General features: G+C 50.4%; 1 protein-coding gene across 3 annotated transcripts in view; it reads right to left on the bottom strand.

The window, feature by feature from the left end:
* Nucleotides 1-6,054: 6,054 nt before the first annotated feature.
* Nucleotides 6,055-13,821, bottom strand: part of LOC308462909 (trinucleotide repeat-containing gene 18 protein-like) — a 60,840-nt gene continuing 53,073 nt past the window's right edge. For 2 of the 3 annotated variants that reach the window (XM_080980911.1, XM_080980913.1), the window contains 4 exons: nt 11,624-12,927; nt 10,379-10,615; nt 9,818-9,892; nt 6,055-8,735 (listed from right to left, as the gene is read on the bottom strand). In XM_080980911.1, coding sequence (XP_080837037.1) covers nt 8,529-8,735; nt 9,818-9,892; nt 10,379-10,615; nt 11,624-12,927 — 1,823 coding nt within the window. In that variant the 3' untranslated portion in view covers nt 6,055-8,528. The remainder of the gene's footprint in view (nt 8,736-9,817; nt 9,893-10,378; nt 10,616-11,623; nt 12,928-13,821) is intronic. The other variant, XM_080980912.1, reaches the window with a different exon arrangement.

The following is a 13,821-nucleotide window of genomic DNA, read 5'->3' as shown; positions in this document are numbered from 1 at the left end:
TTGCGCCCCCTAACCCGTGGATTTGCGCCCCCTAACCCTAACCCCCAGATGTTGCGCCCAGTGCGGCCGGCCCCCCCTGCACCCCCCACGCTATGCCACTGGGACAACCGTCAACAGAAAAGCGATTTTGAGCACCATGGGGCAGTAGCCTGACTCAGCCCCTAAAGTGTATTTTGTAAGTTAACCACAGGAGGCTTGGCTGGATGTTGGACAGGCCATGTTGATGCCAAGGGGCTGGGGGGCAGGAACCTTGTGTCCTTACAGATCCAGCCAGCCATGCTGAAGGGGCCTGGTGGGACTCCCACAACACTGGGACGTCCGCAGGTTCCCTGTCCCTGTGTGAGACGGCAGTTTGGGATCAAACAAGGAAGGACTGCAGCTCAGCGGCAGAGTGTCTTCCTTGCAAGCAGGTCGCAGGTAGGGTTGGGAGAGACATACCTGAAATTCTGCCGGTCCGTGCAGGCAATGCTGAGCTCAATGGACCAGGTGGGTCTGTATAAAGCTTTCTATGTTCCGATGAACCACTCGGCTTGTCTCTGAATATGCAGCCCCAAGTATGCATGCAGGTGGATGCAGTGCAGAGAAACAAAAAAGTATATGTGCATTTTATCTGCAAGTGCCTTGGAAAGGAGCAGGCAAGGCAAGGCAAAAGTTGTGCAAATTACACACCAGACTGGCCTGCAAGGAAGAAGGGAGGCTGTAGCCCTTTAACCACCAGATGGCGACGTTGAAGGCACCCATAGCCTAGTGTCTCCTAGTGGGTGCTGCTTGGGAAGGAGGTGTCGGGAACTGGGAAATTAGCCGCCACCACTCGAAGCTTGCTCAGCCGGCAGTGGAGAAAAGTCTGCTGTGGATGTGGGGCAAAGGACTTCATACAGGTGTGTGGACTCAGAAGCAGCTGCCCACCTGCCTAGCAGGGCTGGGCCTTCACCACACAGCTGCGCCAGTGGGCGCTGCAGCTGGAAGACACACCTTGGCATAATGTACTCACTGATTATTCTGGTACACTCTTCCTGTTTCAGTACTGTGATGTTTCTTGCCAAAGTGGCAGAGCTTATGGCTGTCCCTTTAAAGACCAGGCAATGGTATAAGATACCCTTCGCACCTAACTCCAAACCCAAACTTGTGATGTTTCCAAAAGACTGACAAACAGGATGGTTGTTTTTTGCTGGGGGGAAGGACACACACCAAAGGAAGACCAAAGTTTGGGGCGTGCTTTTCAACAGGACAAAAAAGTTCTGCCTCAATTTGCAGACAGCCATAGAGTGTCTATTCTTGAACTGCTATAATAAACATGAGAATAGTAAGTGAACTATTTATCAAACAGCTGTCTTACTCTCCATAGATCTAGCAAATTTAACGTTTGAGCCAGTTAAAAAAAAAGTCTTTGGTAATCTAAGGCAGGGCAAAATTAAATCACCTCTGTCATAAAAGAGAGTAATTATTTACAAACCCTAAGCTCCTGGGGCATATATGTAAACATTTAAAGCAAACTGGAATCTCCCCCCCAATAAGGTATGTCCTAAAAAGAGACTGTGCAATAAAGGCACCAGGCGCTCCTCTATGAGAAGGCAGTCCCACAACTCAGGGGCCACCACAGAGAAGGCCTTCTCCCCTTGCCCCCCCCAAAGCCTTTGAGGATGGAGGAACAACCAAGAGGGCCCCCTCTGTCAATCTCAGCACCCCACAGAAGGTCTGTAGGAAAGCAGGCAACCTTGCAGGTCTTTGGGGTCCGAGTCCTTCAGGGCTTCTGACATCAGCACCTTGTATTGGCCCAGAAACAAACTGGCAACCAGGAAAGGTATTTGAAAACAGGGGATATATGAACTGTAAAGGGAAGCCCAGACAGATTTATGGGACCAGTCAAAGCTTCCATGTTGTCCTCCAGGGCAGCCCCACGTTGAGCTTGTTGGATTATTGTAATCTGAAAGGTTATTGGAGTAATTTCAGGATAGGGTGAATTTCAGGGGGGGGGGTATTCGCTGCCCCCTGCCAGCTCCTTCCTCCAAACACCTTTTATTCCCCAGGATGATGAGGAGGAGGAGGATGATACAGCCTTTTGAGAGTTGGGGCATATTTTGGCCAACTAAAGACAGTGGGAAGGAGGTAGGAAAGTGCCCTTGCCTGTGCTAGGCCCGGGGGTAACCCGAGTAACGCGGTCCAGGTCCGGTCCCGAATCCAAGGGTTCCGTGAGGAGTCAGTCCAACAGGGCCCAGGCAGGACACGAGGCAGGAAACCAGGCAAGGTCAGGCACAGGATCACAGGCAGATTCTGGCAAACAGCAACATTGCTCCCGCAACCTGGGGCAGGGTCCAGCAGCCTTTTATCTTTGTCGGGGTAATGGCCAGTCCTGATCCCCCAGTGACTCACCTCCCTGTCTCGCCCGAAGGCGAGCACTCCTCCTGCGAGAACTCAGGTCTCTCCTTCTCTCAGACCTCAGTCTCTGCAGCTCGGGAGACATCGGTGGGTTACTAGACCCAGGGGCTGCCTCAGCCTCCCCTGACCCAACTGGTAGTGGAGCAGCTGTAAGCGATGGCCAGCTGAAGGCAACGAGGTCACCCCCACATCTGGAGCCAGGGCAGGCTCAGGCTGCTGACTCGGCCCAGCTGGTGTTTGTTGCAGGGGAACCTGTGCAGACTGGGACTCTTCAGAATCAGGCCCCAGACTTGGTTCAGATGATGCCTGAGGCAAAGGATCCGGTGCAGACTGAGACTCGTCTGGCTCCGAGTCCCAGGCCATCACATTGCCTTTTGCGTCTCTCCTTGAAATTTGCTTTCGCCCCTCCAAATAGCCAACATTACCCCCACTCCCAGTCTGGCCTCCCCACTTGGAAAAAGGGGGTCGCTGCAGAAAACAAGGTGGGGTTGCCCCAGTGGGCTGGATTGTGAACAGATGCAGCAGGCAGCTTGCAGCAGACATGGTGTGGCTCAAATGCTCATGCTGGGAGCACATTTTGCGGGAACCGCCAGGGTGAACTGTGGGGTTTCTCCACACACACACACCCCCACTGTGGAGAGGTGGCCTTTTATTCCTTGCTTCCAGGCTGCTTGGCTCATTTGCGCCGTAACCCTTAGCGTGGTGGGGGGAGGTATGGGGGGAAGCAGGCTGAGGGCCAGCCAGGCCTCTGAACACAACAGCCCCAGCCAGGATGAAAAAGGGACAGGACTCGTTTCATGTCTAGAAACTCTGGATTCTCTACTTGGCCACTCTCAGGGCAAACAGGGCTGTGAGGCAGGAGGGCACACACGCAGGGCCATCGTACGGCTAGGAATTCATGGCTCCTTTGGCCCAAAGCTCTGCTGATGGTGGCAGCAGCAAAACAACAACAAACCTCTGGTTACGTGAAGCACAGTCAATAAACTCACAAGGCGTAAGCGGATGTACTTTTGAATAAATAAGGTATACAATTCATTGTATCAAATCGTAGATTTCAACGGAAGTCTCATAAAGTCCAACGAAAAAAGCAGAAGAGCCAGTGGTTCAGTTCATGCATAAGGTCCATACATGTATAAGTGTCTATCCCACCTGTCTGTTCATAGAGCCCAATAATCCACATGAAGGGTTGTTACATTTCCACAGAATCCTTTCAGAGAGTCTAAAATATTAGCCTTGTTTCGCCATACTAGGCTTCATCAGTAGTACAGGCTCATATGTAATGTTACAGGATAGTGGATCTTATAGCATGGTACAGTGGTACCTCTGGTTGCAAACGGGATCCGTTCCGGAGGCCCGTTCGCAACATGAGCAGAATGCAACCCACATCTGCGCCTGCACGGGTGATTTGCCGCTTCTGCGCATGCATGACGTCATTTTTGTGCATCTGCACATGTGTGAGCGGTGAAACCTGGAAGTAACCCTTTCCGGTACTTCCGGGTCACAGCAGGACGCAACCTGAAAACGCACAACCTGAAGCAAACGGAACATGAGGTATGACTGTGGGGTTGCAGTGTAACATTACATATGAGCCTGTACTATTGATGAAGCCTAGGACGGTGAAACAAGGCTAATATTTTGGAAATCCTTGTCTTAGACTTTGTGAAAGCATTCTGTGGAACTGTAACAACTCTTCATGTGGATTATTGGACTCTATGAACAGGCAGGTGTAATAGACACTTATACATGTACGGACCTTATGCATGAACTGATTCACTGGGTCTTCTGCTTTTTTCGTTCAACTTTATGAGACTGATGGTGGCGGCAGCACACAACCCCTGGAACTCCTTGCCACAGGAGGCAGTGGTGATCACCAACCTGGATGGCTTTAAGAGAGGGCTGGGCGTGGAGGACTCTGAACGGCTACTAGCCACGAGGGCTCCAGAGCAAGACATGCTTCTGAATCCCACAAGAGGGCAGAGGGCTCTTGCACTCAGATCCCACAGGCACTGAGAGAACAGGATGCTGTTAGCTCTGCAGCAGCCAAGCCATCACCAGCTCAGAACGGAAGGAGGCAGGAAAAGTGGGAGAGGAGAGATACCACCCTTTGTAAGTGTGGGATGTGATCCAAGGCAGTCAAGTACAACATTCCTTGTAATGCTAGAGAAGACATGCGAGGGAACGTTTGGTCCAGCCAGTCAAAACTTCCTGTTCCTCCTGACTGGAACATCCTTCCTCTTGCATGTGATAGGTGGGCGTGACCTAACCTGTCCAGGTAACATGTGAGGATACCCAGAGCTTACAGGGTTAACAGCTCAAGGGAAATAACGTCCTGTCAGTGGGATGTGTTCACATACGGGTGTTGTACTTTGTTATGTGAAAAGTTTTACTTTCTGTTTTGGCTGCGACAGGAGAAGCATCATGCCTTTGTTGTTGTTTTGCTGCTGTACAATAAAGTTTCATAGAATAGAAGCAGCTGTTGTACGAGAGTTTTACTGCATGGCTGAGATTCCTTCCACACAGGCACCGCTGCACAAGATACTCTGCTGTAGCCGGGAGAAGCAGATTGGCACAGTGGAAGCGGACTGGACGCCACAAGAGTCCCGCTGCTCGCAGCCGAGATGGACGCTGAACGGAACAGGTTATGGGGGCCCAAGTCGCCCAAGTTCTGGACGCTCAACAGAACATAACAAAAGGACGAGTTACACAGCAACCTCCCTCTCTCTCTTTTTGACTTCCTTCTTCATTTGACCAGCTTTTAGCTAGGGCTGCTCTGCCAGCTCTCAGCTAGCAGAAGCACTGGGATTATTCCCCCATATGGGTTAGACCCGCATGTACATCTTTGTAACTAAGTCTGCCTTCCGGAATCCCAACTGTGAACTGATGTGAGTAAACTTCTTTTATTGACTTTGAATAAGATTGCCACATCTTTTTTCTTTTAAGAGGGATTCGAGGGAACTTACCAGGAACGTAAATTCTGAGACAGACTGAATTGTAGAATAGTGAGAGGCTCACACGAGCCTGCAACCAGCTATCGGCTGTGGATGTAAAAAGGGGAATGTAAACTCCGCTACTTAAAGGAACTTGCTAGCACAAGTTAGCAAGGATATTAATAAACAATATATCCTCTTCTGCCACCCTGAATGTTCCCACAATAAGAACGTAACAGCCCTGGTGGATCCAGCCACTCCCCAGCATCCTGTTCTCACAGGGGTCAACCGGTTGCCCCAAAGGGATGCCCACAGGCAGGATCCTGGCATAGGAGCCTTCTCCCCTCCTGCAGTTTCCAGGAGCTGGTCTTCAGAAGAGTTTACTGCTGTGAGCTATAAAGGGAGAGCATTGCTATCGTGGCTGCCACTGAGAGCCTTTCCCTGGCTCCCGTTGGAGCCAAAGGAATTCCTTAACCAGAGCCTGTCCGGGTGTGGATTTCTGTCGTGTCCTTGGGACTGTGTGGGTGTTTGGGATCCTGTTCCCCCCTGCTCCAAACCCAACTCCTTCCACCCTCTCCGCAGGGGTTTTTAACAGACCTCTTTCTCAGCGTGGGGCAGCCACCTCCACGAGCCTTCTGCCCCATCTTAACAGCTCCTTCGGCTTCAGCAAATACAGGATCGCACCCTCATCATTTATTTTTTTTAAAGGGAGGGGGGAAACCAAGACGACAAAAGAAAGGCAGAGCTCGGGTTGTTTTTTTGTTTTGTTTTTCAATTGCTTTTTTTATGAAAAAGGATCGCACATAATTCGGCAACAAACAGAATGCAAAAAGGGGGGGTGCGAATCGAAAACATAAAACAACAGGGGGGGAGAAAGGGACAAAAAACCTGGCTCCTTTCCTCTCGATTGTCTGCAAAATATCCTTGTGTTCCATAGAAGGCAATGGGCAGTTAAGTGCTTTCTATTTAACATTCACATAAATTCTCTCTTTTTTTCTCTCTCTTTCTTTCTCTCTCTCTCTCTCTCTCTCTCTCTCTCTCTGTGCATCTCTCTTCAAACATCTGCTCGCGCAAGGTTTGCTTCCACAGATACAGTACGCAGTTCGTGTGGAAGCAACGTTTTGGATCTCCTGTTTCCCCTGTGTTCTCTTCTCTCTCTCTTTTTACAGTCACAATCCAACGGGAAATAAAAAATAAGACTCTAAATGTCAGACTGTGTTTTGCTTTTATAATTTCATAATTTTTTTTCACAGTTTTTTTTAAAAAAAGTTTATATATTTATATATATTTATATATTTATACTTTATATTTATAATTAAAAAGTTGAATCCATTTTTGCTTCTTCTCTTTTCCCCCCTCTCCTTTCCTTTCTCTGTTTTTAAATTTTTGTTTTTTTTCCTTTAAAGAGCTTATAATACAGGGATGGGGTGTGTGTGTGTGTGTGTGTGTGTGTGTGTGTGTGTGTGAAAGGGGCACATTACGAGTCTTTTGGTACGTTAAAACTGTACAGAGTGACTGATGTTGCTTTTAGAAATATTATCCACCAAAGTCTTCGGAAAGCCGGGAGAAGGCAGGCAGTACAGCACCACTGTGGTTCTTTAAAAGGAGGGGATTGCAAAATTTGGGGAGATGGGATGGCGCCTCTCTCCGCGGCTACAGGTCTGTGGTATTTCTCTTTGTACCAGGTAGTTTTAAAAAAAATACACCTGTCCGAGTTAAGTGAAGTAACTCCCCTCTGTAGTGTTTGAATTGTACACTCTGTTCAGGGCAGAAACAATCGTGGCGTCTTGGGCTTGTAGTGTGTGAGGTTTCTTAAGTGCAAAAACACTGTGTCGTCATTCGAGTCCTCTGCCTCCGTCCCTCAAAACCAACCTACTCTCTGGTCGTCCCTACTTCAAGTGGGCTTCGTACCCTGCAAAGTCCAGAGCTGTGGACCCAGAAAGGGAGGTGGAAAACGGCAGAGATCCAGGGGCGAATTAATGGACACTCACAAACTTTGGGGGAGGAAAACAATCTGATTCGGCATGTGCTGGGTCCACACTTAGCTCAGCGCAGAATCCCGCCATCCTGCGGGGGGCGGGAGGGAGGAAACGTGAGGTTTCTGCAAGTGCCAGTCTCCTCCTTGCCCTTCGTAAGTAGTGCCAAGGGGGGGGGGAGGCACGGAGAAGTGGGGTGGGAAGCGAGTTGAGGCATCTCGTTCTGCGTGGACATCTTCAGAAGGCAGCTCGCTGGGTCCAGAAGACGTAAAAAAGAAAAGAAAAATAGGAGGAGGAAAAAGTGTTTTTCTGGGTTCCTGAAGAGGCAGCAGCAAATTGACCAGCAGCAAAACACGATTCTTCTCCTCCCAAACTGTGTAATATTATTTATAGAATATCTGATGTTTCCAAGAAGGACTGGGCGACTTACATTCAACTTACACGAGGAAGGGAAATGCTGTTGTTTGGGAAACAACCCCCCAATGGTTGGAGAAGTGGGGCTGGCCCAAAAATAGAGGGGTCCCCCAGCCCCGTGCTGTGAAAATGGTTCAGCACCTTATCTCCTCGCCCGTCTGCTCGGCTCCTCGTAACCTAAGAGGGATGTCGGCCCACAGTTCTTTGCGCCCAAGCGACCCCCTGCCCCTCTTGCGACCGGAGATTTCGGGGATGCTCCCCTGTATCAGTTCCCTGCTAGAGAGCGGAGAAGAGGTCCTTTGAGGCGAGAGAGTCAACAACAAAGTGTTCCTTAACTGGCAGTCAACGCACGGTTTGCCCCCTCCCTGCCCTGGCAAAAGTTGGCTGGCGAGGGAAGGTGGGACGGGTCACCTTGGAATCGGAAAGTCCAGAGAAAAACATGACCAGTGTCCTGAAATATCCTACGGAAGTCTGAACCCGAGGGAAAAGTTCAGGGGTTGTGGCCACAAAGCCGAGGGGCAGAATCTGATCTGCCGTTTCTTTTCCTGCAAATCTGTTCCCTTCTTCTGCAGGAAAGGCAAGCTGTTGGATCTCAGCTGATTTCGGGAAATCCCTTTGGGCAAGGCGAACCTCTTTCGTATTCCGGAACCTGTCTTGTCGCAATGCGGCTGGGCACTTAAACAATCATGCTGTCGTCGGAAACAGGCACATTAACTTCTCTTCTGCCCCGCTCTGCTCCCTCCCTCCCCCCTCGGACAGGGGTGGGTGGGCTGTATTGATCCAAATGCTTTGGGAGTGTCGGGGTGCCTCCCGGAATTCCCTTTCCCAGAAGCGGTTAGCAGATGACCGGCACCCCGTCCGTGCTGAAGATCATGCCCGTGGTGGGCTCGTACGTCCCCGCTAGGTAGTAGAGGTCCTCACTGTCCTGGTACTTCTTGGTCTTCAACATCTGCTCGTACTCCTCCAGGTCGACCACCAGACACTTGTGCGAGATGGTCTGGACGTCGTTCTCGTCCACGTGCGAGGACTGGTACAGCGCTCGCTGGGGGAGGAATGGAAAAGGGAGAGAGAGAGAGAGAAGAGAGAGGAGAGAGTTAGCAGGCAGTTTGGAACACACCTCTGGGCTGTGGGTTCCCAAAGCCAAAGCGGGAGGAAGGGAAAAAAATATCAGAACCGGTCCACCTATTGGACAAAATGAGCCAATGGCCTCAGGCAGAGGGAGGCTCACTCCCCTCTTGGTGGTGGCAGGGAATCTTGGCTTTTTTTGGTCCCTTAGGCCTCTTAAGTACCTATCCTGCATAGGACTGGCAGGAGACGCCAGACAGCCTCGCTAAGAGAAATGGTGGGCAGGAGAAGGCCCTTCTTCACAGTGGCCATAGATAGTTTAACAGTTTTTGTCTAGTGCCTAAAGATGTTGTTGTTGTTGTATTGAAGGAATGTCTCCACCTCCATCGTTCAGCCCAGACACTGAGGTCCTTCTGGCGGTTCCCTCCCTGCAAGAAGCAAGGTTACAGGGAACCAGGCAGAGGGCCTTCTCGGTAGTGGGGCCCGCCCTGTGGAACGCCCTCCCATCAGATGTCAAGAAACAACTATCTGACTTTTAGAAGACATCTGAAGGCAGCCCTGTTTGGAGAAGTTCTTAATGTTTGATGTTTTATCATGTTTGAATAGTTTGTTGGGAGTCGCCCAGAATGGCTGGGGAAACCTAGCCAGATCGGTGGGGTAGAAATAATATATTATTATCATCATCATCATCATCATCATTATTATTATTATTATATACTGCCCTATACCTGGAGGTCTCAGGGCGTTTCACAGAGCAAGACGCGCTTTTCATTTGGGCGGTAATGCAGTTTGAAACTCTAGCCTGCATCAGTTGGGTAATGTAATGAAGGCACCAGATGAGCCTCCCCAGGGAGAGCATTCTGCAAATGAAGTGCCGCCCCAGAGGACGCCCCCCCCCCCCTTGCAATCTTCAGGAAGGAGCACAGCTCTGCGAGGAGTCGAGAGATCCTGGAACACGTCCCAAAGACCAGTTTCAACCACCCACGCCAGCTGCCTTCTCTTACAGCCAGATGGGCAGGGTATAAATTCTTCATCGTCATCATTATTATTATTACACACCTCCATGAAGTCCTTCCTCTGGCTGGAGGCCTGGAGAGCGGTCGAAAGGCTCCTGCTGGATTTCTGATCCCAGCGCTGGCAACAAGCAGAGTGATGGGGCGGTTGGGGTTGGCGAGGAGAGGAGAGGAACAAGAAAGGGAAAGCGAGATTAGGAGGCGAAGCCCAGAACTGTTCAAATCATTTTAACATTTCAAAACTTGACTTCCCTCCCCCTCTTTCTGCGGTTCCCTAAAAGTTATTTTTAAATATCTTTTGCATATCCAAATCCATTTAATTTTCTTGTTCATTTATCTACTTTAAATATATATTCTTACAAAACTGCAGGTTATTACAATAATCCTGCCAATGTTTTTATCTGTTTGCAATTGAGGTGTGAATATGCAATAAACCATTCGTTTATAAAAAGTCTGTTATCTTGATTTCTTATTCTTCCACTAAGTTTCGCTCTGAGCTAATATATAGAGACTTCCACCCATCGAGCAAACCCCCCAGCGATTCTTGGCTCGTTTCTCAATGAATCCTTGGTTGATGGTGCTGCGAGGTCACGCCTGGGTCTCCTACCTTGCCTTCGTTGAGCTTCTTGCCAGGGTTGGTTTCTTCCGGGTGGTAAAACCATTTCACTCGGACAACCATGTTGTTCCCCCAGGATTCCCACATGCTCTGGATGCGGCCGATGTAGGGCAGGTTAGGGCGGCCCGCCGACAGGAAGACAGCGCAGTCTCCAATGCGGATGATCTCCTTTCCGCGGACAATGGCTTTGTAGAAGAGCTTCCGGGCTTTCCCCTTCATCCCACGCCTCTGTGGAATCGAGAAAGAGCAGAGTGGCGTGAGCTCAGAGTCTCTACACATTTTTTTTTAGTGTTTGTGTTCAGGTTCATTGAGATCTTCAGGATGTAAAAACGAGTACTTCAAATTGTAAAATAGAAAATTTAATATATATAAATTTTCTTTTTTACAATTTAAAGTACAGTAGAAGCTCGGGTTGCGAACGTGATCCATGCGGGAGGCACGTTCACAACCCACAGCGTTCACAACCCGCAGCACCGCGTCTGAACACGTGCAGGTTGCGATTCGGCACTTCTGTGCATGTGCAAAGTGCGATTTAGCGCTTGTGTGCATGCGCAACCGCCGAAACCCAGAAGTAACTCGTTCCAGTACTTCCGGGTTTCGGTGCGTCCATAACCTGAAAAAACGCAACCTGAAGTATGACTGTACTCATTTTTACATCCTTAAGATATCAACGACTTCCGTTCTTCTCCTTCCATGGTTCATTTTGCATATCATAAATTCCTGCATATTTTACAGAAACTATACCATTCAGTATTCCATTATTACATCCATCATAACTTATTTACACTGAGGTCCAGCTCCAAGGGCCTTCTGGCAGTTCCCTCCCTGCAAGAAGCGAGGTTACAGGGAACCAGGCAGAGGGCCTTCTTGGTGGTGGCGCCCGCCCTGTGGAACGCCCTCCCATCAGATGTCAAGGAAATAAACAACTATCTGACTTTTAGAAGACACCTGAAGGGAAGTTTTTAAAGTTTTATGTTTTATTCTGTTTTTAATACTCTGTTGGGAGTCGCCCAGAGTGGCTGGGGAAACCCAGCCAGATGGGCAGGATATAAATATATTGTTGTTGTTGTCATTCGCCAAGGCTGTATTTACATTCAATCACATCCTGTGTCATGCAACCTTTGCAATGCGTGCTAAGATAACACCCCTGAGAAAGTGGGGGGGGGGGGGGCAAAAGGTCCCAGCCGAAGACGCAGAAAGCAAAGGAAAGACCCCCTGGCAGGAAAAGGAGCTGACCTGGGTGGGCTTCCCAAACCACTTCCAGAGCTGCCTCGCAGGCAGGAAGGCCGCAATCTTGGGCCGGTTCTCCACGGAGGGCAGCCTCTGCCGCTTGGCCAACTCCTTGGTGGTGGGCAGGTGGATCCCCTCGCGCTTCTTGGGGCGGGTCTTGCCCCCCGCCTGCTGCTGTTGCTGCTGCTGTTTCTGCACCGCTTGCTGCTCCTGCTTGGGGCTTTGGGGGTTTGCGGCTGATCGAGACTTCCCTGCTTGCTTGGCCACCTTGGCGGGGAGGGTCTGCTGGGCGGACGAGGCCCCCGCCTGGGAGTCAGCCGCCTCGTCGTCCGAGCTGCAGGAGGAGTCTTCGTCCGTGGCGGAGGAAGACGACGACGAAGAGGAGGAAGAGCTGGAGCTGGAGGACGAGGAGGAAGAAGTGGAGGACGAGGACGAGGAAGAGGAAGAGCTGGAGCTGCTGGAAGAAGAGGAGGACGAGGAGTTGGAGGAGGAGACAGGCGTGGAGGCCCGCGAGCTGGCCGAGCTGCTGTCGGGGGCTCCCCCTCCGTTCTTCTCCGCCTCCTCCTCCCCTTCCGAATCGGAGCTGCTGCCGCTGCTGTTGCTTTCCGACTCGTCTCCTGCCGGCCCGGCCTGCGCCTTGTCCTCTTGTTGCTTCGCAGAGTTCTCTCCGGAGCCACCAAACTTCCCCCCAAAGTTCGGGGCCGGAGATTCGCCGCCAGCCCTCTTGGCCCTGGACGCTTTTTGCCGCTTGGCGTCGGCCACGGGGGTGTAGCTCAGCCCCAGGATGCTTCTGGTATCCCTCCTGCCGGCCAGGCTGGAGCTGCCCAGCATCCGCATGGCCTCCTTCGTCTTCTTGGTTTTGGGAGACATCACTCCTTCGTGGTCCAGCTTGATGAGGATATCGCTGTCGGGGATCTTCCTCTGGGCTTTGGCTGCCGAACCAAACTCTGGCGACTCCTCTGCAGATTTCTCCTTCTTGGACCGGGCTTTGCCAGAGGAGGTGTCCGAAGAGCTGAAGGCTCCAAGGACGCCTGGGATCTCGGCATAGGACTCGTCCCCCCGGGTGTTGCTGAACGCCGGGGGCTGGAAGGCGGGCTGGGCCGGGCCGGGCACCTTGGAGGAGAGCTTCACTTTGCTGCCTTTGCTGTGACGTTTTTCTTCTGTCTGGGAGGAGGTCCTGGTGGGGACCTGCTGTGCTTTCTTTGAGCCTTTTGCGCTTTGCTTGCTAGGGCAAATGGGCTTCTCTGGCACGAGGGATGGGCTTGTTGAAGCTTCTCCCTGGCTTGCTTCTTCCTTGAGGACGGTATCTTCTGGAAAGCAGAAAAAGTAAAATTAAAACTTTTTTGGGGAAATGGCCTTTGCCCAAGGCCAGAGTGCCTCTACTCTGGATCCTAGAAGGATGTTGTCAAACAATGAGGCAGGCTGCTCCAGCTCCCCCTGCCCCCAACCTGGTACCCTTCCAATTGTTGTTGGGACTCCAGCTCTCCCATAGTGCTCTAGCCGCTGGCCGTGCTATGGCTATGGCTGATGGGCATCATAGCCCAGCAAAAGATCTGGAGAACATCTGGATTGGAAAAGGCAGAGCTGAAGACCCAGGCACAGAAAGAGGTGAGTGAACAGAGACCTCTCTTTCAAAGTACTATAGTGTTACAAAGGATGCAGAAGCTGACATGTTTAACGAACGCATTAACTCTGCTATCTGCATATATTATGATGTGATGTTTGACAGTGCCCTTCCAAGAACCATCTCTGAAGTGCAGTTCAATTGACTGCCATATACAGAGAGAGGTGAAGAGGTAACCAGGCACATATGGAAGAAAATCCTAGTTGATTTAATCATTTGAATACAACAATAGTTTTGAAGGAGAAAAATGCTCCCTCGCTATGCTTTTAGATGCCATGACTATTTATGCTTTCTGCAGACACTCTTCTGAGAAGGAGCATTCCTTCCCACAAAAAAGGCAATGCTCTGCCATTTACAGTTCTGTTAAAAACAATCAACTGTGTTGTCTGATTAACTGGAGGTGCCTTTTCAGTCAATCGAAAGCTTTTTAACACTCCAACCTAGACGATCAGAAATTTTTGCTATTATTATTACATTTCTGTCCCACCTTTTTCCCAGTCTAGGACTCAAGGCAGCTTAGAACACATTGGAACAACATAGATAAAATACAAAAAAAGCTAAAAACAGATGCAATGTAATC

This window comes from Podarcis pityusensis (genome assembly GCF_964106645.2).
Source record: "Podarcis pityusensis genome assembly, chromosome: 14".
NCBI lineage: Eukaryota > Metazoa > Chordata > Lepidosauria > Squamata > Lacertidae > Podarcis > Podarcis pityusensis.
Note: the sequence above shows the minus strand (reverse complement) of the source record. Positions and strands in the feature narration are given on the sequence as shown.